The sequence below is a fragment of the Carettochelys insculpta genome, chromosome 16 (assembly GCF_033958435.1).
Source record: "Carettochelys insculpta isolate YL-2023 chromosome 16, ASM3395843v1, whole genome shotgun sequence".
Classification (NCBI taxonomy): domain Eukaryota; kingdom Metazoa; phylum Chordata; order Testudines; family Carettochelyidae; genus Carettochelys; species Carettochelys insculpta.
In genome coordinates, this window is record NC_134152.1 from 15013778 (window position 1) to 15038188 (window position 24411).

A 24411-nucleotide genomic window follows, 5' to 3' on the forward strand; every position below is an offset into this window, starting at 1 on the left:
AAGTTCAGCTCGTCAGTAAAGAAGTCAAAGGGTAATTGTTAAGGTAGGTCACACCAATGTGAGATCCCTTAGTAGTGCTGTGGCTGATGTGCACTCTGACAGCAGCCATCCCTCCTGGCTCTGCCTACTTACTTCACTTTTCTGTACAATCAGCCTTATACAAATGGACCAAGATTTTGTCCTTGTACAATAGGTTACTCACTTAAATCCAGAACTTCACCCACCTTATTTAGTTTAAATCTACTCCAGATTTGAGATGACTGAGGTAAAGCAGGAGTGAGGAACCATTTTTGGTCATGGGCCATTGACTCACAGAAAAATCTGTCAGAGGTCACACACAAGTAAAAAGCTAAGAAAAAAAACTGACTCACTAAAAGCCTCACTTACCAGGTCCCCAGTGAAAAGCAATAAAAAAGTTCACACACTCTTGGGTGCATCTAAACTAGGAACTAACTTCAACGTTAACTTTGAAGTTAGGCACTACATCGACATAGCCAGCAGAGAGTCTACACATATTTCCCTTACTTCAAAGTTACGAAGGGAGCCCAGCTTTGAAGTCCTTACTCCATTCCTGGGAATGGAGTAGTGCCCTATTTCAAAGTTTTAACTTTGAAGTAGGGTGGGTGTAGACACTTCGAAGTAAGCAACTTGGAAGTTATTTTTGTAGTGTAGACACACCTGTTGAGATTCTAGGGCTTTCTGTGAGCCAGCCTCATGCAATAGCCAAGCTTTGGGGATGCCAGCTTGCAGCATGCAGATTTGCTGAGGTCTGGATCAAATTAAATAGGACCAGATCTGCGGGCCAGGGGCTCCTTATCCCAGATGTAAAGTATGACTGAAAGCCATGCAGAAATCCAGAAAGGCCAACAGCGTCTGTGGGCCAGGGGGCAAGGTGAGAGGGGGCCCAGCTACCCACCCCAGAAGGAGCAGGGCGAGGGTGAAAGGTGGGTCTTAGGGCAGTCAGCTCTAGGTCCTCCCCCATGCTTCCTCACAGCCACATGCAGAACGGCAGCATAGTGCTGCCATGGCATTTCAAAGAGGGGTGGAGTTTAGGGCCCCTTTGAAAGGCTGGGCCCTAGGACAACTGCCCCTTCGCCTTCCTCCCATTGGCAGGCCTGCAGAAATCTTTCTTCAATATAGCGGTTAGGAACACACACGAGTAGGAATCTATTCCACTACCACTAAATGGAGTGAAACACAGCATTTGATTAACAGCTCACAGAACAATCTATAATTGTTTCACATGATTCTGTCTGGGACTGAACTAATTACTCTCCTTACCTGGTAATAGCAAGCACCTTCTGCAATATAAGGGATCCCGTGTTTCTTTAGCTTTGTGACGTTGTGTTTCAAACTTGCAGTTAGTTGGGACTTAGGAGAGTCTAAGGACAGTCTCTCAGCTCCAAATACAACAACAATCCTTTCTCTGCCACTCTGTAAGGCTACAGTAACAGTGTGGTTGGCAATAACATGGTCATATATGGCAAGGATGGTGCCATCTGTAGGAAATCCTGTCGGCAGATCCAAGTAAGAAAAAATTATGAACAATGCTGTAAGAAAGCATGCAAGGAATTTTCAGCACTGTTGAGTGGCAATTATCTACACAATTCAATAAGCAAGAAACTGATATTTTCGACCACTTTTTCATAATTATAGCCTCATTTTTCTAATATTACCATAGATCAATGACTTGCAGCTTCTTTTTAAGGGAATAAAAAACCCCTAAAAACAACAAAATCAGACTATTCAAGAGCATAAAGCTAGATGCATCCAACCAGTAGGCAGCTATCAAAACCTACATACCAGATAAGGGTTGGTTTGTTTTCATCCAGCAAATGAATGTTTAGAATATCTCACTTCACAAAGTGGTTCATGCAAAGACAGTGTTTTACAAAAAACCCTTCTGACTTTTCCCAAGGGAAAACATGTACAAAAATGTGGCTTAGAACAATTGATAGACATGTATTAAGCAGAGATGTATATACAAGTTTAAATGGCTCTAATAGATCTTGCATGCATTCTGTTGCATTTTCTTAAGACTCTCAATAAGAACATTGCTGAAATTAAGGTGGAGGTGCAGTAAATTTGGCCCTGGAGTAAGTAAAACCACACTGACTCTATACTGAAGGAATTTGCACCCATTTATGCTGTTTAAATTTGCCTTTACCAAGTTGTGTCACACACACTAATTTGACTTAGATGTAGTTTTCTCGTACCTGCATTTTTTAAAGAGGTGATGTTATGTATGAGAGTTCCAGTGATTTGACCATGTTCCTGATTCATGACATTGGACACATCTACATAGAGAACTTGCCCATCTACCTGGAAGCAGGCTAGACCCCTTTTCATCCCTTTATTGAGCTCCAAGTGTGCTTTTAACTTTGCATCCATCGGGACTGCCTGGCTGCCATTCTGAGTCAATGTGAAAGTGATATTGTGCAGGCTGATATTCCCAAATACATTTCTGTTCCTGAGGTGAAGCCCATACAGTGCCTTGTTGATCATCACACTAATGTTCCCTGTCAGGGACAGACACAGAAAGGGAAATTGACACAAGAGAAGAAAAAATAATCAGATCTGACAACCATGAAGAGTAACCCTTTAATTTAATGTAGACAGGATCTATCCACTGCAATAAATTATTTGGCTCATTCCAGTTAGGGAATCTGCTTAGTGAAAGAGACTGGAATTTGCTAGTGAAATACCTGTTGATGAGAGCACATTACACTATAATGGTGTTTCTTTGGCAATTGCTAATCACAATAGAATCATAGAATCATAGAATACTAGGACTGGAAGGGACCTCGAGAGGCCATCAAGTCCAGCCCCCTGCCCTAATGGCAGGACCAAGTACTGTCTAAACCATCCCTGATAGACATCTATCTAACCTGTTCTTAAATATCTCCAGCGATGGAGATTCCACAACCTCCCTTGGCAATTTATTCCACTGTTTGACCCCCCTGACAGTTAGGAACTTTTTCCTAATGTCCAACCTAAACCTCCCTTGCTGCAGTTTAAGTCCATTGACTCTTGTTCTATCCTCAGAGGCCAAAAAGAACACGTTTTCTCCCTCCTCCTTATGACACCCTTTTAGATACCTGAAAACCGCTATCATGTCTCCCCTCCATCTTCTCTTTTCCAAACTGAACAAGCCCAGTTCTTTCAGCCTTTCTTCAGAGGTCACATTCTCTAGACCTTTAATCATTCTTGTCGCTCTTTTCTGGACCCTCTCTAATTTCTCCACATCTTTCTTGAAGTGCGGTGCTCAGAACTGGACACAATACTCCAGCTGAGGCCTAACCAGCGCAGAGTAGAGCGGAAGAATGACTTTACAACACACCTGTTAATGCATCCCAGAATCATGTTTGCCTTTTTTTGCAACAGCATCACACTGTTGCCTCATATGTATCTTTGTGGTCCACTATAACCCCCTAGATCATTTCTGCTGTAGTCATTCCTAGACAGTCTCTCCCCATTCTGTATGTTTCTTTTTAAAAAGGTGCTTGATATTTAACAGCCAAACTGTGCTTTTTAAAGCCCTGGGCTGAGTAAGATGTATTATTCAATAGAAACTTGAGGAGGGATTGTGACACAGGAAGAACATGGTTCCCCAAAGGCACATTGTACTACTCCAGCACATGGTATGGACAAGACAGTCCCATGTGCATGATCCCTCTCAGTGTTCTGCAGCACACCGAGCACCTCCTCCTCTGCTGCACACCACAGACTCAGCCCAGAAGAGAGGGAGCTATGAACCAACCTCCCAAGGCATGTTCTGCGGAGAGGGTTGAGAAATGTTATTGCTCTCAATGAACAATGGCAATGAAGAGAAACCTGTTCCATTTTCTTCAAAATTTCTTCCAAGTGTTTTGGTTTTATTAACCAAAAACTGAAATTTTGAAATTCTAAAACACTTCATTTTAGGCCTGAAAGAGTTTAAAATGTTCTCAAATGAAAACAAACATTTTCAGTCAAAATAGAAAGGTTTTAATGATTTTTTTTGGCCAATATCCATTTAAAAACAATTTTGATCTCTACCCAGTGACAGCTGTTCACTTTACAAGAAAACCATCACCATAAATATTAAAACTATGCTGTTAAAAGATATTCAGGCCTGGTTGTAAAGGCCAATAGGTTAGGAATTTAGGTATTTTTATCATTTAGCTAGCTATAGAGTTATAAAGACAAAGAAATCAATCGCAAAGAAAAAGCAGCCCCGTAGCATTTTAAAGACTAACAAAATAATTTATTAGATGATGAACTTTCGTGAGGCAGACCCAGTTCTTCAGATCTGGAAAATTCAAAAGCTCATCACCAAGAAAGCTAATAAATTATTTTGTTAGTCTTTCAACTGCTACATGACTGCTGTTTTGTTTTGTGAAGATACAGACGAGCACAGCTATCGCTCTGTGACCAATCATAATCACAGTCTGCCTGTATATGGGCCTTCTCTCACTGTGCAAGTTTGAGGCCGTGTTCATAAGCTAGGCCTTTGGCTAAGCAGCCAAAGGGGATGTCATAAGCGGGAAATCTACAGTCACATCATCCCTCCTCTTTATACCAAATACATAATAATAAATCTCCGTTGATAGCTGACCATTTAACTATTCTCTTACAGCAAAACACATAGCGAGGAAGCACCTTCATGAATGTTGTTCTTGCGCTTGAGAGATCCCTTCAGAGAAAAGAGCTGTGGTACAACTTTCAAGTCACCCATGTTGTGTTGGACTTTCCCATTCAGGGACAGGACAAGACCAGCCCTCTGCTCTTTGGCTCCCGCAAAATCCAGATAAAGCCTGTTCTCATTTAGCTTCAGCTCAGAAGATGCTAGAAGTCTAAGAGGGAAAGAAACAAACACAGGTAGTTGGTGAACTGTTTTATTAATAAAAACTTGTTATCAGGTTTCGATGTTTAACATCATTCCACCTCTTTGCTAATGTAGGGCAAAAACGACCCTCAATCTTTTACAATGGCTGTCTATTGTATATTCTGCACTTATGCTAGACAAGTGTAGAACATGGAAAAAGAAATCCATGAAACAGGTCAGAGAACAAGTTTTCCTTCAGTTTGATTTTGGTGACCAGAAACACACCAAACATACGCAAACTTCTTTATTATTTTCACTTACTTCAAGCAATTTCCACTACTTCTCACTTTAAAAAAAAAAGTCTAGAGGGTACCCTCAACAGGTCAAATTTTAAAGACTGATGGCTGCCCCTATTTATTGACACTCATGTCTGTGCATGCAATAGAACTTACTTGTCATTGGCTGACTGCTTACCACACCCTCACACCCCCTATGGGCATGCACAAGAGACTATGAACACAAAAGTGAACACACCAGCAGAAAGAGTAGCCCAAGTACCTGGATAACTTTTAAAATCTACTGTGGAGTAAATTTGAAAAGTGTGTACTGTATTAACTAGCTAGTTATGCCAATACAGCAGGGTTCAGCAACCTTTCCGCGGCAGAGTGCCAACATTTGATGTTTTGACCTCTAGATATGGCCCCAGCACTGGTCACACTTTTTAAAGTCACTAGTAGTGCTACTTATAACAGCTTCACTAAAAAATAAATAAATAAAGCCCATCAGTGACATGCCTGTCAGTTTGATCTACCAGTGTTATGAATAGTGCTGTAAAAATACAGAATTATAATTTGGGCACCAAAGTGGAGGTTTTGGGTGAGCAGGAAGGTGGGCTTGGACCCAGCTCTGTACCAAGAAGGGGCCCTGGCCCTGGATCCACACCAAAAAGGGGGACTGTGGCCCTGGCCCTGTGGCATGGGCTCTGGGCAAAAGGGGGATCTCTGGCCCTGCAATATGTTGGGGGCTCCATGCTTTGGCCTCAGACCATGGCAGGGGCTCCTATTCCAGCCCAGTGCTGCTGGTCCACAGCAGGGCTGTGGCTCTGGCCTGGCCCCGTGCTCTCGCCCGGCCCCGTGCTCTCGCCCCTTCCTGTGCTGCATGGGGGAGGGGAGCAGGGCCAGAGCCCCCACCATGTACCTCTCTACATCAGCTCACATGCTGAGAGTGGCATGTGTGTCGGGCATTGCCAAACCTTGGAAGGTGCACTAACTGTGGAGTGTGAAATTTCCTAAGGGGGTGCACAGTATGATTGGCAGCTGGGTGACAGGCTCATCCATCTAATTAAAAACATTGAAATATGTTACTATTTTTATGTGCGTGTGTGTTCACATTTATATACACGTAGCAAAATGGTTTTTTTTTTATATGAACATAACTGAAATTTCCATCAATTTGGATTACGTTAATCCTGTTGGGGGGCCCCATTAATTGCAGAGATGAAAAGTAGAGCCCCGTGTAAAAAGCTGCTCATCCCTGGCCTAGTGGAGAAAGAATAAAAGGACATTGCAGTGTGTGACGTGCACATCCTGCCTTGGGGCAAGCACAAGAACGTATACTCCAAGTAGTAATTTTACAAAATTTTTCTTTCCCTGCCAAAATGTGTTAAATACAATACCTGAATTTTTGTAAAAATTCAAAACCTCCTTCAGGGATCGTTGGACATTTGTGAAATTTGAAAAAAATGCTGGAGATGGGAGCGGTGCTGCTGCTGCTGCCAGGGGCCCTCTAGAACAGCAGTCCTCAACCTCTGGATGCCAGGGTCCAGTTTGCTGCTAAACTGTGTCAGAGAGATCGCAGCAACTGGCACCTGTCCAGGGATTAATTCTAGGGCTTGGAGCTGGACAGGCTGGAGTGCTATTTCCACACCTGATCATGGAAGTCCTTCACAGAACTTTCCTGATATTGGGTAGTAATGATGCTTCTCCCCACCCCCAGAAAAGTGGCAAATATCAATTCTGCTTCATCTGACAGAGGAAAAATGAGAAAAACAACTGATGACTGAACTAATTTACTCACAGAGAATCTCGCTAATTTACTCTCCTGTTCTCTGTTTAATCTATGAACACTGATTTAAAGGAAGCAACAAGTAGAGAAAGGATTATAACATTGGTTTAGTGTTTCAAACACTCAAAGGGCAAAACACTTGAGTTGCTACAAGAATGGATGGAACATCATTTTCTCCATGGCTTGTCACAGATGTCAGGATGCTAACTGCCATGCTTAAAACAGAAAGAAACAGGGGAAATAAAAAACCCATAGTTATGAAAGAAAACTTTTCAGCACGTCGTTATGGAAGGTTACTGTTAGCTATTTTCTTTACCTTGCTGGAGATACTTTGCTTGTGAGCTGCAGCTGTACAGACTGTGGTTCTGTCAAAATGGCCTGATGCAAGAGAGCATTCACTCCTACAGTCGTGGTGGTCTTTCTATTCTCCTTGCTCAGATCAACCTCCAGCTCCACTAGATCCTTTCCACTGGAATGAAGGTACAGGGATCCACTGAGACTGTTCTCACCATAACTCTTAACAGCTGCACGGGCCTAAGCACAGGGAGAAATGAGAACAGGACATCTGCTGCATTAGGAAATTCAGCTCACACATGACAAAACAATGGAGTGTCCCATTCAGCAACCCTACTGCTGAGAGCAGTGTACAGACGCAGGGTCTCCGGTATCTCCCATTAGAATCTAACCAACAGAACTAAAAGGAAGGCTGGAGTGATTTCCCTGTCTCTCATGAAGTCATCATCTCTGGCCACTGCTAAATCATTGCCTACAGGTCTCAGAAGAAATATTCAGAGCCACACTTTGTTTTGCGTTTCGCATTTACTGGATAGACATTTTCAATACACTTTCTCACTGAAGGATAGAACAAGATCTTCCTCAACACAACAATTTCAAGTTACACAAGCTGCTCACTGGGCTAGACTAGTAGTGTACTCAGGGCATCTGAGAAAATAAAGATAAGTATTGTCAGTGAGATGCTCTGCATAGCAGTTTGTTTGCCAGGAGCGATCACTTATTTCCTTGGTTGTGTGAAAGCATTTTTGCTTAAATGGGAAAATGAACAGATTCCCTAACCACTCACTCCACTGTTTAGTCACACAATCCTGTTATGAGGGATTTCTTACAGGCTGATGACGAGCCCCAGATCACAATAATGGCAGTGTGTCCAAGGCAGGAGATAATGACTTGATCAGAGATTACATGTAATGGGAGTTATTGCCATGTCAAAACTTTTACATGCTTATGTGTACTTATTGTGCATCTGCTTGTGATTAGAATGAAGCTTCCCTCCCCATTTTTTTTAAATCCCCTTCCCTCATGTTACAGGGAGTTTGGTTTCATTGTTTAATTGTATGATATGATGCTAGCATATTTATTACTGTAAGGAAAAACTTTTTTCAGTATAAGGCATGAGGGCCTTTTGGCAAGGTAAGTACTGCTTTAGAACTGCCATGACTACAACTGACTACACTAACTAATCAGACCAGACGCAAGTGGCTGGCCATATCTCACTGTGCTTGGAGGGTGTAATAATAGGAAGAGAAAATACCATCCGTGACTGCAGTGACTAAAACTAGCTTTTCTGAGCAATCACTAGAGAAGACCTCCCCTTTCCATTGTGTTACATCCCTCAAAGACCCTGCGCCAAGGTAAACTGCACCCAGATCCCTCTGCAGCCTGTTTACACTGTTCTGTCAAGCAGCAGTAAGACCAGAACAAACTGACACCAGGTTCTGACTATGAGGTTAAGTACACCAGATTCTGCTTAAGTTCTGTCAGCTCCTGGTAGCAGAGAAAACAAAAGCAAGAATTTGGGACCTTGGCTCAGATGGTCAAAATACTGCTAGTAAACTGCACAGCCAACCTCAATAGAGATTAGGCAGGGTGTGGGCTACTGACTCAAATGTCTTGGATATGAAGTGATTGTTATTGGTCATTCTACAGCTGACATAGCTGTTAAGTTGTATCATATTGGTTTTGTGGTTAGTTTCCTTAACTAGCAATACAACTGAAAAGTAGTCAAAGGGGGAGAATGAAAAGAGAGATACATACCCCAATTAACCCTTCAATGAAAAGTAGTCTGTACCTGGAAGTTTTGGAGGAATTTTGAATGATATGGATGAGTAAACCGTGAAGAAAATCCAAAATGAGCATTCGATCCATTTAGCTGAGCAATGAACTGTTGGCACAAGACGAGTTACACAGCTGAAATCAAGAATTAGGGTGAAATTCCAGCATATTTTGAGTTTCAGGACAATTTACTCTATTTTTTTCTGAATTTTAGCCATATCCTGCTCACTGTGCACACACACAACATTCAACACCTATTTGTGATATATTGACACAGAAGAGTTAACTTATTCTGGGGTTGCCTGAATTCCCTTCCCAGCCACATGAAAAACATGCTCACCTAATTCTTTTACCCCACATAGGTCAGCTAACATAGGTTTTAGGCAGAGCTTGGATGCTGATTTCACTTGGACACAGTAAAGTGTGTAGAACTTACAGTGTTCATAAGACCAACCATACTGGGTCAGACCAAAGGACCATCTAGCCCAGTATCCTGTCTTCTGACAATGGCCAGATGCCCCAGAGGGAGTGAACAAAAGAGGATCCCTCTCCTGTCATCCATTTCCAGCCTCTGACAAACAGAGGCCAGGGACACCATCCCTACCCATCCTGGCTAATAAGTATCAATGGACCTAATCTTCATGAATTAACTAATTATTATCTGAAACCTGATAAAGTCCTGGACCTCACAACATCCTCTGGGCTCATGAGTTCCAAAGGATGACTGTGCATTGATTGAAGAAAAAAGCTTCCTTTTGTTTATGCTAAACCTTTTACTTATAAATTTCATTTTGTGACCTACTTCTTTTGTTATGGGAACAAGGAAATAACTTTTCCTTATTCACTTTCTCCACACATCACTTTATAGACCTCTGTCACATCCCCTTTAGTCTTCTCTTTAGTCTTTTTTAATCTCTCTTCACCTGAGTTCACCCAAGTACATTCAGTAGTGAAGGCATACACTCAGGGGAGGGAGCCTCTTAGTCCACGTCAAGAGACTCAGGATAGCAGGACTTGTACTAGCACCTAAAAATAGCTGTATAGATTGTGCTTTGATGATGCACCTCAGGCTGGAGCTCAGGCTCTGAAGAGCTCTGTGTGGTTTGATAGCTAGCCACTCTCACCAACAGAATTTGGTCCAGTAAAGGATATTTCCTCATGAGCCTTGTCTCATTAATATCTGGGAACAACTTGTCTAGAACTACACTCTTCTTAACATGGGCCCATCTCTAGTTCAGAGGAGAATAATCACCTTCTTTGCATTGATACTTTTAACTAGCAAATCTTTTCTAGGAGCAAGTTATGTTTAGAATATTGCTGAACACCGGGAAAGTTCTGGAGCTTAGGCGGCAGAGGTGCATTATTTGAGGATAAATTTCTTGTAGCAAGGAATTTAAACTTCTGTAAACCTCTCAGAGTTTGTGATCTCTGAAATAAAATTCCCGCTGTGCACAGCAGTCAAGCCGCAATCTAAGCATAGAACACTATGCTGGCGTTCTAGGTTTCTCCCTCCCCTCCTTGTAAGCTGTTCCCCAGGAATGTATGGTACAGAGTTAAACCAGACCATCCATACAAACTTTTCAGAGTATTAAATTCACTCCTCTGGAAGAAGCCATGTCAAATAAGTCTTCCAGCATTACACCGCTTTTATGTGTGTCCTTGGCAGGAGTGAATTAATAAATAGGAGCCTACAGCACTAGCAACATGCAGGCATGTTACAATAATGCCAGTTCATGCAATGCAACAACAATAACTAGGAACCTGACCTGTGACGAATCATTTCTGTTGATGGTGACTGTTGCATTCACACCATAGTCAAAGACTTCATGTTTGGTTTGTGCAGAAAAGAGTTCTCCACTGAGGGTCACTGCTTGTGGAAACCTGAGCTGTTCAGTAAAACATATTGTGTACATAACATTTATACAAGTTAACTTTCATCATTTTCTATCCAAACTGCAAAGCATGTGTGTGTGTGTGTGTGTGTGTGTGTATAAAAAATTTAGTCATAGATGCATACAATGACCCATTCCCTGTTTGAAAATAAACTCCTAATCATTACAATGAAACAACCCAACAATTAATATTTTAGCCCACCCAGACAAATTAATACCTATTGTTAATTGGTTGTATTGTGGTAACAGCTAAAGAGCTACAGTCATGGACCAGAATCCTCTTGTGCAGTGTGCTGTGTAACCACAGAAAAAAATGTTATCTAGAACTCTCCAACACAAAGCAATGGAATGTACACAGAGATAATTGAATGGCTGCAGGGAAGAGACACAAAGAAGCTGTAACTTGGTGGGGAGGAAGTGATTGCTCTTAGTGAGGAAGTAAGGTGTCAGTGTCAGTGCAAATACCTGGAATGTGTGAGTCATGTCCATATGTAAGAGATGTCGGAAATTCTTCTTGCTGGATTTGTTCTGGTGCTTGCCCAGAAGCCTGAGGATATTCTTCTTATTGACTTTCAGAAATGCTTCAACCTCGCGCTTTGCCTGTGTTCAGATTTGAGTTGTTAGAGTGAGCAAGTCAAGTGGAATATTAGCCTGACCTATTACAAGAAAAATTAACTAATTTTGATACTGAAGATGAAATGACTTGCCCAGTGCCAGGATTTGAACTTCCCACTTCTCAAAGCACATTAAGAAAATAAAATAATAATAATAATAACAATAACGGTAATGTACACAGTACTTGTTCCTGTAACACAGATGAGACTGATCTCATAGCAGTTCATGTTATACTTCAGTTTGTCCACCTACATTCTGGTTGATGGTTGTGCAAACTGGCAAAACTAATCAAACTTCTAACTAAACTGATAGCCCTTAAATTGCATAGACGTACAATGGAGCCTTCTTTATGAATTAACCTGAACATGAAGTTTACTTACACTTTGGTGATTTCTGGTTAAAACACATATTTCTATGGTTTTGGGGAAAATCTTGCTGTTATAAGGATGAGCTAAGCCAATACAAATCTAAAAATGAAGAACAAAAGCCAGATATTTGATTTATATACAGCAAACTCTTCATTTTCTGGGTATGTCTCTATCCAAAGTTACAGGCAAATTCTCACAGCATATATTACTCACATAGGGATGTTCAGCTTGGTAGCCAAGTGTAAAGGTTTGAATTGTCTCTTCCAGACCATTTATCAAAATTTTAGTCTCCAAGAAATAGTGTTTTTGCTTTTTGTCTACAGTAAATGTCTCCTGGAGAAGGAAGCTCTGAGGAACAGGTAGTTTAAATGGATGTCTGGGATAAAACAAAGCAGTAAAGATCATAAGGAAAAATAAGAGAGAAAAAAACCCACAGTTTTTTATCTTCAGCTGATACTTCGAGACTTCTGTTGCAAACACATAAACTGCACCTACCCTACAGTCCCCTTATGAAAGGGGAATGCAAATGAACCACCAATTTACATATCTCACACTTCATTTGCATAAATGCATTTTTTGAATGAGAGTCTTTCGAAAGAAAAACAGCAGTGTAGATAGAAAAAAATTAGGAAGAAGTGTGCTTTAGAAAACGGGATTTTATTTTGAAAGGCCCCCACCTACACTGCTGATTTTCTTTGGAAATACTTTCTTTCAAAATGTGATTATGCAAATAAAGCAAGAGATATGTAAATTGGTGCTTATTTGCCATTTCAATTTGCTTCATTTGAATTCCCCTTTCAAAAGGAGACTGTAGCGTAGATGCAGCTGTATAGTGTCAATTAGTGAACCACAGCAAGCCTACGTGGAAATGTGGAAAATTACTGGCGGAGGGGGAGGTGCAAGAAGGGGAAAGAAATGTTTGAGAATGGTACCTGTATGAACGTGCTAGAATACCGCATATGAGTTGAGTTACATACTTGCTCAGAATATAAGCTCTGGGGGCAGGGACTGTCTTTTTTGTTGGTCCTTTGTTCAGAACCTAATGTAGTGGGTTCCTGATCAATGACCAGGCTCTAGATTAGAGTTTCCCAAAGTGTGGTATATGTATCACCAGTGGTACACAAAAGAACTTCCAGGGATATGGAGCAGAAAATAAATTACTAAAAATCAGGAGATAAGCAATGGGAGAGGGGGTACGCTGATAAGGCCGAAGTCCTGAGAGGGGTATGGCAAATGTCTTCAGTTTGGGAAACACTGCTCTAGGTGTATGGGAATACAGAGAATAAATGATAACACACAAGAATAGGGTTACAAACTAGCCAGTATTTCTGATGGAAAATTCCTACCCTAATCACACAACATATCCAACATCTTCCAGCACTTAAAGTAACTGAAAAGACATTGTCAATTTTGACCAAACTTGTGCAGATCAAGGTTGCCTAGGCACGTTGGCAGAACAGGGACTTGTGTCTTATCAAGCACAGCACCTTTCACAGGACCATTACAACTCATAATAAAACAGGAGATATGAAAATTCACTGCACCTGAAATGGATGGTTCCACGTTTCTGGTAGAGCATCTTATCTTTCTTCAGCTCTTCTATCTGACCCTCAAGCTGCAACAGTACTGGCAGACTCTTGTGGTCTGTCCATTGAGCCCTCATGGAGACATTAGTCTTCTTAGGCTGAAGTCAAAGTAGCAGAGCCCCAGAGTAGCATTGAGAGAGGAGAATTGAGTCAGGTTTACTGTACCTTACACAGAAGTCAGTCACAAACCACATAGTGAACCACGCTGCAGTGAGGTTGTCATCTTACCAGACAAGCCCATTCCTGCTCCCCATAAAGCCAACAACAAAGTTTGCATTGGCACAATCCTGACCCTGTTTACACCAATTTAAACACTGGTGTAACTCCAGAGATTTCATTGGACCTACTCGCAATTTAACCAGCTTTAGCCTACGTACAGCATATTACAGATTTTGAGGCAGTTAGCTCTATTTTACAATGTCGTAATCCTCACAGCAAATACCACTAGGTCAGTTTAAGGGGGTGCTAAGGTCGATTTTCTTATGCCAACTATGCAATTTGGCGTAACACCAAGTTTGAATTTAAAAGGTTGGATTAATGCCAGTGTGGAAACAGTGTTACTTTAAATCATTTTTAATGGCTTCCAGACGTGTCCCACATGTATCCCACAATGCCCCACAGGTTTACATTCTGTCTGCTTTCACCTCCCATGTTCTCCACAAGTACAGGAAGTAGGAAAGCCCAGCATTTTGAATTCATTTCTTTATGACCAGCAACGCAATTGCATCTAGCCATGAAAAAGAGCCCCAGCATGGAGCCATCAGGAGAGACAGGGTCTCAGTTTGGCTGCTGGTTTTTCTGTGGTTCACATTTGTACAGGGGCAGTCGTCCCTCCTCCAGAGGTGCCATGAAGTTGGGAGTCTATCCCCCACCCAGCCATACCTCATGGCTAGCCCCCAACCCAATAAAAAAACATGCCTGTGATACAGTGTGGACCATGCTTCCAAAGAGCAGCACCTCCTGGTTTGCGCACAGTGAAGACTCCAAAGGCAGGAGATATTTTGGGGCACTGGCTGTTGCTGGGGGGCAGGAGAAGTCTCCCCCTTTGGCAAAGATTTTTGGGGGCTGGCTGTTACTGGGGGGTGGGAGGGGAGAATCTAGTGCCTGAGTAACCCATACATCTATATGTGGTTAACTGTCCCATGTAGTGGTACCGCGACCACCTCACAGAAAAAGAATAAATGTCCTCTACAGCCTAAGCTGAGAGCCAGCTGGCTTTTAGCTCGAGCTGTAGAGGCACTTGCACTAAGCTCTAGAGGTCCCAGGTTTGAGTCTGCCTGCACCATGCTAACAGGAGCCTCTCTACCATTTACTGTAGACCCCAAGCAAAGTAAATAAAGCTTCAAACAGCACTCTTGCATGTACTTTAAAGGCTAGTTACTCATATCAGATCCCTGGAGATGTATAAAACCAGTTAATAATTAGGTGAAATATTTGAACCAAAGCTGCCTTTTTTTCTCAAAAATATAGATTTGGATCCAGAAAAATTAATATTTCTGCAATTATCTTACCCCCTCCAGGTGTAGATAGTCAGCTGTCAAGTTAAACTCCTGTTTTGTATTTGTTATCTTAAAGCAGAGAAACTTGGCTCGTTCGCTATTCTCCAAATGAATCTGATTCCTCATGAGCTGGTTCCACAAAGATACTACTTCATTGTAGCTATGCAGGACATTTCTTTCAAGGCGATTGACTGAGGATGCCTGAGTAATAAATACATATTTAGGCTTTATTGAGTTACAGCAGGTAGAATGCTTTTTTCTTGCTACAATACAGCAGAGAAATGAATGAAAGGAGTTTCATTGGAGGGAAGGCGACATTACTATTATAAAAATTTCTACTAGCATTAGGTTACAAGCATTTCCATTATAAAACAGTACTCTCACATCAGGGTGTTACAGTTCTCGTGAGCAGGTCTTTATCTATTTTTGGTCTTTTAATTTTATATTTTCCCCAAACAAGAGAGGGCTAGATAGCTGGACAGCTTCAAAGAAATTAACAAGTAAGCCAATTGTTTCTTCATGCAATCCTCATCTGGGACTAGACTAGTAGGCTGTGGCCACACTTGGCCAAAATTTCAAAAGGGCCATGCTAATGGCCAAATCGGAGAATACTACTAAGGCGCTGAAATGTCTATTCGGTGCCTCGTTGCCATGCCACCAGCCACAGCACTTCAAAAGTGCTGCATTTCGATTGCGCATGGCTTGGCTACACAGGGCCCTTTTCAGAATCCCCTGATAGGAATAAGGGGATTTCAATGTTTGCACGGTCCTTTTGAAAAGTACCCCATGTAGCCGAGCCACGTGCAATCAAAACGTGGCACTTTTGAAGTGCTGCAGCCAGCAGCATGGTTATGAGTCACCGAATAGTCATTTCAGCGCCTCCTTAGTATTCTCCGATTTGGCCATTAGCATGGTCCTTTCAAAATTTTGGCCGAGTGTGGCCACAGCTGCAGAGACCTAATGGGAAAAGGATAGGAATCAAAATAAAGGAGCACCCTACAGTAGCCAGAATGTTGGGTTTGTCTCAGCATGAAAGACTTTTCAGATGAAGACGGCTTTCTCTTAATCACCGACCTACAGCTGTAATTCTGAATAATGTTTGCCTTAAACAGGACTGACTCTTCCAACTGAAATACTGATTCTGACCTCATTTGCACAGGGATATCGATGCTACATCAAAACATAGGGAGTTACTCCAGGGAAAATCTAGTGTCTAGCGGCGGATGTTAGTTCTGTTGTTACAGGCCCAAGGAAAGGTGCTCAGATGCGATGGGGTGACAAGCATGGTATTAAAACTTGTATAGACCACAGCTGTGTTAGTGAAATTAGAATCAGTCAGAGGATCAGTAGACATTGTCGTTGGTTAAAATCTGTCCTGGATGTCAGGTATTAGGAGTGCAGCACATCTAAGCTCCCAAAAGCATTGAAGAAAGGGAGTATATAGGCTGCATTCCATTGGGTAGAACTCCACCCCCAAAATGCTTTGTGTGGGAAAGGATGAACGTCACCCTCAGGAGAGATGCAACACGCATGCTTGCACAGCTAGCAGGCAGCACAATTTTTCAGAACTGGTTAGGAGGCACAGCCTGTGCTTGCTGTGCAAGGTGGGGGACAGAGAACCCTATCAGGCTGCCAGGGTGAGGCTGAACAGCACATATACAAGCCAAGGAAACAGAAGAACACATGCATTTCAAGGCATGATCCTGTAGATGCACACACACAAAGATTGTTGTGCTGAGACTTGCTGCGTAACTACAGCTGTATGAGATCTAGCCATCCTGGGCACCACATACGAAAAGAAGCAATGTGTTACTAACCCGCAGGTATGTAGTAGTTGGTGTATAGATGTGAATTTTCCCTTCTTTTTCAATGTCTTTGTCTTTACAGAACATTTCCACCACTAGGTTCTTGATGGAAAGGGCTTTCCCAGCTGTTAGCTCCATAGTAGACAGATAAGTAGATCGTTCAGGCTGGTGTAGTTTTTGAGCTGCATAGAGATATAGCCATGGGGTGTCCATGTTTAATGCACCTGAAAGCAAGTAAAGCAGATTGTAGAAAAGTTGAGAGAAAAGTTAGATCTTGTGCTCCCTGACTTCAAAACCTGTAACAAAACCGACCGGGTCTGAGGCTAAATGTGTTGGTATACTGTAAAGGTCTTTTGACTCTGATCTTATACGTGCTGAACTATTGAAAGCCTATTAAGGTTAGGACAAAATATCAGCTAGTGGATACATAGCAATGGACCTGGATTCCGTTACGTTATCTGCCACTGTGTGCACAATCCTTACTTACACAACCTCAAAAAGTAACTTGTGAAGGAGCAAATTCAAATTCACTTCTGGTGCAATACAACTGAGGTAAATGGAAACGCTCCTGGGTGAATTTGGCTCTGCATATCAGACTACTCAATTTGCAGCAAAACGTCCATGTGTGCACGCACAAGTGAGTTTTGGGCAGACTGACTTTGGAAATGTTGCCCTTAAGGGCCGAATGCCCTGACCTCACTGAAGTCAATGGAGTCAGTGTAAATTAGTGTGGAATTTGACCCAATTTGTTTGATTTAATAAATGTCAGAAAATAGGTTTTTTTTTCTTTACAGACAACAATGAAGAAGGTAAATCAATGCAATCTTCACTTTGCAAGCAATTCTGGAAAGCCAAGATACAAAATAAATTCTGAGTTCTGCTTGTCCTTACTAAAACGAAATTTCCTTGACATAAATTCAAGATTTTAAATATTCACACACAAAGACAACACTCCATACTCTGAGGTGAAGAACTACAGTTAAGTGTTGAACTGATAGCCTGAGATCCCCTGATACTCAAGTCACTGTTCCTCATTTTTTTTTCCTTTTCTTGAATGTCAATAACGTAGATCCAGTTGGTATCTACTAGGGCAAACAATTCAAAATCTTGGTCCTTTTTCAAGAGCTAATACTCCCTTAACACACTCAACCTGTGTCTGGAGGTATCTGCTTCTGGAAAGTACCTCACTAACTGCTTACAGAAAATTCTCTACAACGAAGTCATAAAACTATCAGGAGCCCCTTTGCACGACTGCTTTTCAAGTCAGAAGTTAGAAATGTTTAGTGGTACTTCACCTTCCCACTTCCTAAGGTAATTTCTGGATGTATCTTTCCACTGCAGTCCTGCCACGAATGGCATACGGTCATTATACTGCACCTTAAAGCTGGTACTACTCTCCCAACGGCCCTGAGAGATGTGTGAGTGCTGTAGCTGGGTCCTGTAATTCACCTGCTTTTCAGGGACTTGCATGGTGAACTGGAAAACAACAAGGAGTTCTGATTAGCATTGGAAGCATTTCTCCTCATCTGAATTGTCAAGACCAAGAGAAAACTTACTGCCTGGTCCAAAGCTCGCTAAAGTTGATGGACAAATTCTCATTAGCTTCAGCTGGCTTTGGATCAGGTCCTCAGTCATTTTTTAAAAATCATAATTCCCTGGCATTTGGTCTCAGGTAAAATGTGGGCTGCTAGCAGGAAGTCATTGTCCAAACAAAACTGAAATACACTGTATACTTCATGATACTTCAAATACAGGCCACACGAAAAGGTCACCATCAGTTCTAAAAAGGAGCACGTGTTCATTGCAGTTACTTGCTGAGACAATTTTTAATATGTGTAAAACCTGTGCCTCTGTGATGGGGAGCACCTGGGCTCGGTCGTCCGCTACTGGAGGTGCCACAGTCCTACTACACCTTGCCTCAGGAACGGAGTGGCAAAGGTAAGTCTTTTAGGCCCACCTGGAGGGGAGTCACAAAAGCAGTGACTCAGAGCCCAGCGGGCTCAGATAAAGAGAGCTGCAAAGCCTTACACCAAGTCCAGATGAGCAAGTGCAGAGTGCACCCCTCTGGCCAAAGGTGCTTGAGAGATACCCAAAGTTTGGTTCTGGCTGAATTTGCTTCAGCTGAGTGGGAGAGGACTCAGCACCGTAACCCCAGACATGGGGTGGAAATAAAAGGCCAGAAGGAAAGAGGCCTAGGGAAATAGCTGCAATGCATGGAAGTGAGAGGTAGGAAGCTCCTGTTCATATGGTCCCAGGGTGGAGGCTGTAACCGTGGCAGGCTATATTCCCCTATTGGCACAGAGGTGTGACCCCCCAAGAAGGGGACAAGGCTTGTTTGAACGTCTAAGCAAAGGGTTGAATTTTAAGGCCCCATACATGGGTGGTTGATACAAGAGGCAAGGTGACTCCATGACTTCCCTGGGTCTTAGTGCTCATACCTCTTCCAATCCCTATTCTGACCATTTCTGCAGGTTCCCACAATAGGTTGTTGCAGCCTGATGAGTCCTCCCTCCTCGCCCCCAGCAGATCTAATAACTTAAAAGTGAAAACCATTCCAGCTTGCCAGACCTATTAGCAAAACACAATCTGTGAAAGAGCCATAAAGTGGTTACAAAGCCATTTAACAGGCATATGCCAACCCATATTCTCTCCCTTTCTGAATTTAATGACAAAAATAGTTGTGCATTACTGTCTATTGGATCGTAGTTTAAAATTGCTTTCAATATTTCATAGGTTTGTTGAAGATTATAAAATCATATCTCTAAAAAAATCCTTGCATGGATTTTAGATGCACAATCTGAGTATTCAGCTTTTAAATAAATTATTCAAAAGACCACCCATATCTAAAATACAAATTTTAATTTTAATTACTATTAATTAAAATTTTACTATTGTAAAAAGTCTTCTGGTCCGTTTTGACCACCCATGCTCTTCTTTAAACCCACCCCTGCCTTGAAAAGAGCCCTTAAAGGGACAACATCCCTTGTCCTCCTGATAGATGAACAAATGAGTTTTTCTTTCTTCACATCTAGCTGTTTGATGAACTAGTTTTAAGAGAAGCCACCATAAAAATCAATACATTAGTAAGATATGAAATCATTTTTATGCCTAAAATCTTTAGAAATATATTTTTAACAGACATGGTAAAATTTCATAAACATGTCTATTGTTATGGAAAGCACAAAATAAATTAGTGTTACCTTTTTCTAAAAGTTTGTTATGGCCATGCTAACCTCTCTAATTAATTTTATCTTTGTTACAGTGTGTTAAACATGAAGTAATCTGGAATGATAGCTTTATGAAGGCTTAAGAGTACGTTTAAAATATAAAATTGGCTTAAAATACTAATTAAGGAAATGTAAAACAGAGAAGAGCTGTTTCATGTATTCTAAAATATTTAATGTCATAGTCAGCAGGACAATTGACTTGCCCTTACTACAAAGCTTTTGCAAATAAATCTCTGACAAACTTCAGGGTGTATCTAAAAACCTGTGACTGAATTTTTTATTCACTCATTCATCACTTTTAATTAAGTATCTTTTGCATGTCCAGTCTTCACAATCTGGCATGCAATGGAAAACATGCCCCATTTTCCTTAGAAAGAAATTGTAGGGAGCGGGGTGTTGTTGGTTTTTTGTTGTTTGGTTTTTTTTAATGCCATTTGGGTTCCAGGACTTGGCTGGAAAGAATGAGCAGAGAAGGGGGAGACAATGGGGAGGGGTGGGGTTTGAGTGAAGCAGCGGTGCAGTTTGTGCAGGGTTCTGGACTGGGTAGCTTGCCTCCCCAAGCAGCAACTTCACCCAATGCTGATGGCCACAGAGCTGTTTGAAGAGCCTGGCAAAGGAAAACAGGTGGTTTTATTGGATGTTTGCAACCACAGAAGGGGTTCATTTGGAACGTTCTGACTTTTAGTTGGCGGGTTGAGACACAGAAGGACTCAAGCCACTGAAGATTTGCCAAGCGAGGTGGACAACCTATGGGGACACTGGGAGCAGGAAAAGAACTACAGGAGGCGCTCAAGAGGTGAGTGTTTTCTGTTACAGTCTCCCTAAGAACTATTTTAGAAGTTTTATATCATAGTTTATGTAAAGTTCCTGCCAGGATTTGTGAGAGAACATGAGCAACACAGGAATTACCATCCGCCGTCTCGCTCAGCAGTCAGTACTCTATCCTTCGTAGGAAGGCATAAATTCACCATAATGCATCTAATTATTTTCCGCTATATTACTTCAGAAATATTTTTCAGATCCTACAGTTTGTCTGGAGGAATCAGAAAGAGGCAGTTTTGTAACAGAGCTCACCTATTGTAATTCCACAAGAAGACTTTAATGAAATAGTATATACTTTGGGCCTCTTGCCTTAGATTGCTAACATTACAGATCCCACTGCAGCATCTTGTAAACAAGGTACGCTTTACTAGGAGTGGCAAATCAGTTTGCATAAACCAATCGAAAACCTAGCAAAAACTCAGACCAATTCAAGCTCGAACCTTCTTCTGAGGTTTAAAAAAATCCACCTAATGTGGTCTCTGGTTGTTTGGTTTAAGTTTTGAACTTCTGGGTCTCAGGTGAATCTCAGCTTTCTCCACATAGCTAGATATCTTAATAGCCATTCAGACTATTCATGCCTCTGCTTTAAGAAATGTCTCTTATCGAGTGTGGAATATCTCACAACCCACAAAAAATAGAAGGATATCACATACATGAAATACAGCTATTCGTATAAGGGTTTACTCGCTGTCATATAAAATTCTGACTTTGCACAATGAATAAAATTTGGTATCCCTCAAAATAGGCAGAAAAATGGGTATGCAAACAATGGAGCCATCTCACTTGAGACTATTCTTGATGTTCACTCCATCAATTTGCTTTAATGAAAAAAATTACGGGGCTGAAACTGAGTGTGTGCTGGATTCTATTCCCTGTATTCTGAGAGAATTGTTCAGTAAATCCCATTTACAGTACGCAAGTTGTTTGCACAGGAGTCAGTGCAGCAATAATTTCATCTGCAGGTTTTTTTATTATTATTATTATTAGAGATTATGGTTGAAAAAGGAAGAATTCAGCTTGCCTCTGAAATCTCTTTTCCTTGCAAACTGAACGGAATTGACCTTGCTGTGAGTGAAAGACAACCATGGCTGGCCACTATGCCACAATCACTTTTTTCAGAGCACAAGCTTATGTTGTGTTTCAACACGGGTGTCATCCAACAGCAGGTGCTCCTACCTCCATGAAATAGTTGACATGAGACGGACTTGAACTGTTTTTAAATGTCTGGCTGATCAGTAGCTTCTTCTTGTTGTTAGTTTCATCCCAGTGTTTGCCATAGTTGACTTCCAGCTGGGAGTAGACCTGAGATGCTCTCACCTCATGCTGCAAATGAACCTGCAGAAAACAATACATCATTTCATGGTGTCAGGCTTTTGTCCCTTATGCATGGTGCTGTGGATATACAAAACATTACTACTACTGCTTTCTAAAATACCCCTGAGTAGCAGGCAAGTGATACCAAAAAGTTACATTACAGGTAATGCTCAATATTTATACTAGACAGTATTATCCTTTAGAATGAACCAACAGAGCACAGGGTTACACAGGACTCACTAAAAGTAAGAATTTTGCTTCAGCTCTGCCTCCTAACAACTCAAAGACTGAGCTGTTTTTTCAAGCTGCAGATTAGTAGTTTCCTAAGTGCATCACAAACTGAACCTGACAAGTGTTAACAAATTCGAGTAAAATGTTCAACGTTCTGGACATGTAAGTATGGTGAAACCATTACTTGGATGATCTCTGTGTGCTTAAGAGGGTTCCTGGATTGCTGATTACAGAAAAGACAATAGAATCATATATCAGTAAATAAATATTAGTGTTATATATGCAGAATATTCCACAGAAATTACATGAATGCGTATATCAGAACTGATCTCACTGGAATTACTCTGGATTTACACAGCAGTAATGCAGTGCAGAAATCACTGAGCTTTCTTTTTGAGGCCCTGGCCCATACCAGGTAAACAGGCAGTAGGGTAGCAAGAGGTAAAAAGATTATTTGAAAACCGACCTCTGGCATATCCATGAGTTTGTCACCATACAGCTAATACATTGCAGCATATTGTACTCTCTACCTTGTGGTTATAAGATGGAGTCTGTGTACAGTACAGTTCATGCCCCAAATCCAGTTTGTATGCTTCATTTGGACTGGTCTCCACTTTAATTTTCTGTCGTCCATTACACTCATGCTGAAGATTTTTCGCATCTCCTGTTTGAGTCAAGACATGCACATGTGCAAATGCTTTGACTTTGCAAAAGTGGAAGATTAAACTCATACAGAAAAAACTATTAATATAATCCTAAATCCACATTATAGTTTTCATTACATGTAAACATAACGGCAGGTTCTTCACAGAAATATAATTTGTTTTATCCTAAAAATCTTGAGGCAAGAACATTCTTTTGGTTTCAATGTACATGTACGCAGAGATCATGGGTTTGCGTTTGTACATAAGAACTTGCCTCTGAAAATGAAAGCATTAATTAACGAAGTAAAAAGCAGATGATAAACATATACTTCATTTATTTAAATGACTGACTGTTTCCAACCAGTAATATCCTTCTCTGATGCAAATGTGGGAGAGGTGATAGACAGTAGATGGCCATCTGAGAACACAGACTGTGCACAGAAGCTGTATAGTGCACTGGGAAGCCAAATACCCTCCCCTCTTTTTTTTCAAAAAGCATTACTATCAGCTCTTTCTTCGAGCTTTTCAGGGTCCCTGTGTTATTTTCAGGGATCAGATGCAATCATGAGGTGTGGGAGAGTCAGTGGATGGCCAAGTGAGAAGACACACATTTGCTGATTTTTATAAATATGGTTGAAATATTGGTGCAAATATTCTTCAACCATATTGGTAAATGGAAAGTTTTTGTGTTTCTGTGTTACAGAAGAAAAAGATTTCTGATAACTTTGCTATCTTTGTTGATGCCCAACTTTTCCTTCCATCCGACTGGAAAAATGGACATTTGCTTAACACAGGGAGGGAATGAGGAAAATGCAGTGTGGGAAGATGATGTCAAAGACCAGAGAAAATACCCAAAGTGCTATGAGGATGAGGGAACTGTGGGACAGGTTCCCAGAATGCACAACTGCAATAGTCGATGTTTGCCAATTGAGTGTGGCAGTAATAAGTTGACTTTGTGAGGAGCATGTGGGGAGGTGGGGATGGACAAAATCAAATTTATAAATTCCAGAGTTACAAAATCAATATTAATAAATTTGATATTATCTCGTAGTGTAGACACAGCCTGAGTCTATGTCTGACTGAAACTAAATGGCTCCAACTATTGGTACGTATTATTACTAACAGCATTTCAGGCTTTTAATCCAAGTGTTCCATATTCTTCTGAGGGGCCCAGAGGTGTAGCTAGTACCTGCCGAACATGTCAGGAAGCAGCCCAACTTCTACAATAGGGCAGAGTGCAGGAAAATGTGAATGCAAGGTGTCTAGCTGAGGTCTCTGTCTGGTAAAACTGCTGACCAGAGTTGGAGTTGTCTGTGTTAGGTCATAGAAACTTTGATTTATCCCACAAGTTCCATTAGAAATGAAAATCCTGAAAAGATGGACCATATTATAGGATTTACTCATGACTTTGGCCCTCTGCTTATTTTATTTTCTAATAAAATAAAATATGGTTCCAAGTTCAGGAAA

General features: G+C 41.3%; 1 protein-coding gene across 1 annotated transcript in view; it reads right to left on the bottom strand.

Annotated features, from left to right (window-relative positions):
- LOC142021855 (uncharacterized) overlaps positions 1 to 24411 on the bottom strand; it is a 193366-nt gene that overhangs the window by 78738 nt on the left and 90217 nt on the right. The window contains exons 26-40 of the mRNA XM_075011106.1: positions 22831 to 22964; positions 21932 to 22090; positions 18002 to 18182; positions 16719 to 16930; positions 14914 to 15102; positions 13361 to 13500; positions 12030 to 12192; positions 11829 to 11915; positions 11299 to 11433; positions 10708 to 10827; positions 8958 to 9050; positions 7188 to 7405; positions 4642 to 4835; positions 2217 to 2519; positions 1282 to 1511 (exon numbers count right to left, since the gene is read on the bottom strand). Coding sequence (XP_074867207.1) covers positions 1282 to 1511; positions 2217 to 2519; positions 4642 to 4835; positions 7188 to 7405; positions 8958 to 9050; positions 10708 to 10827; positions 11299 to 11433; positions 11829 to 11915; positions 12030 to 12192; positions 13361 to 13500; positions 14914 to 15102; positions 16719 to 16930; positions 18002 to 18182; positions 21932 to 22090; positions 22831 to 22964 — 2558 coding nt within the window. The remainder of the gene's footprint in view (positions 1 to 1281; positions 1512 to 2216; positions 2520 to 4641; positions 4836 to 7187; positions 7406 to 8957; positions 9051 to 10707; positions 10828 to 11298; positions 11434 to 11828; positions 11916 to 12029; positions 12193 to 13360; positions 13501 to 14913; positions 15103 to 16718; positions 16931 to 18001; positions 18183 to 21931; positions 22091 to 22830; positions 22965 to 24411) is intronic.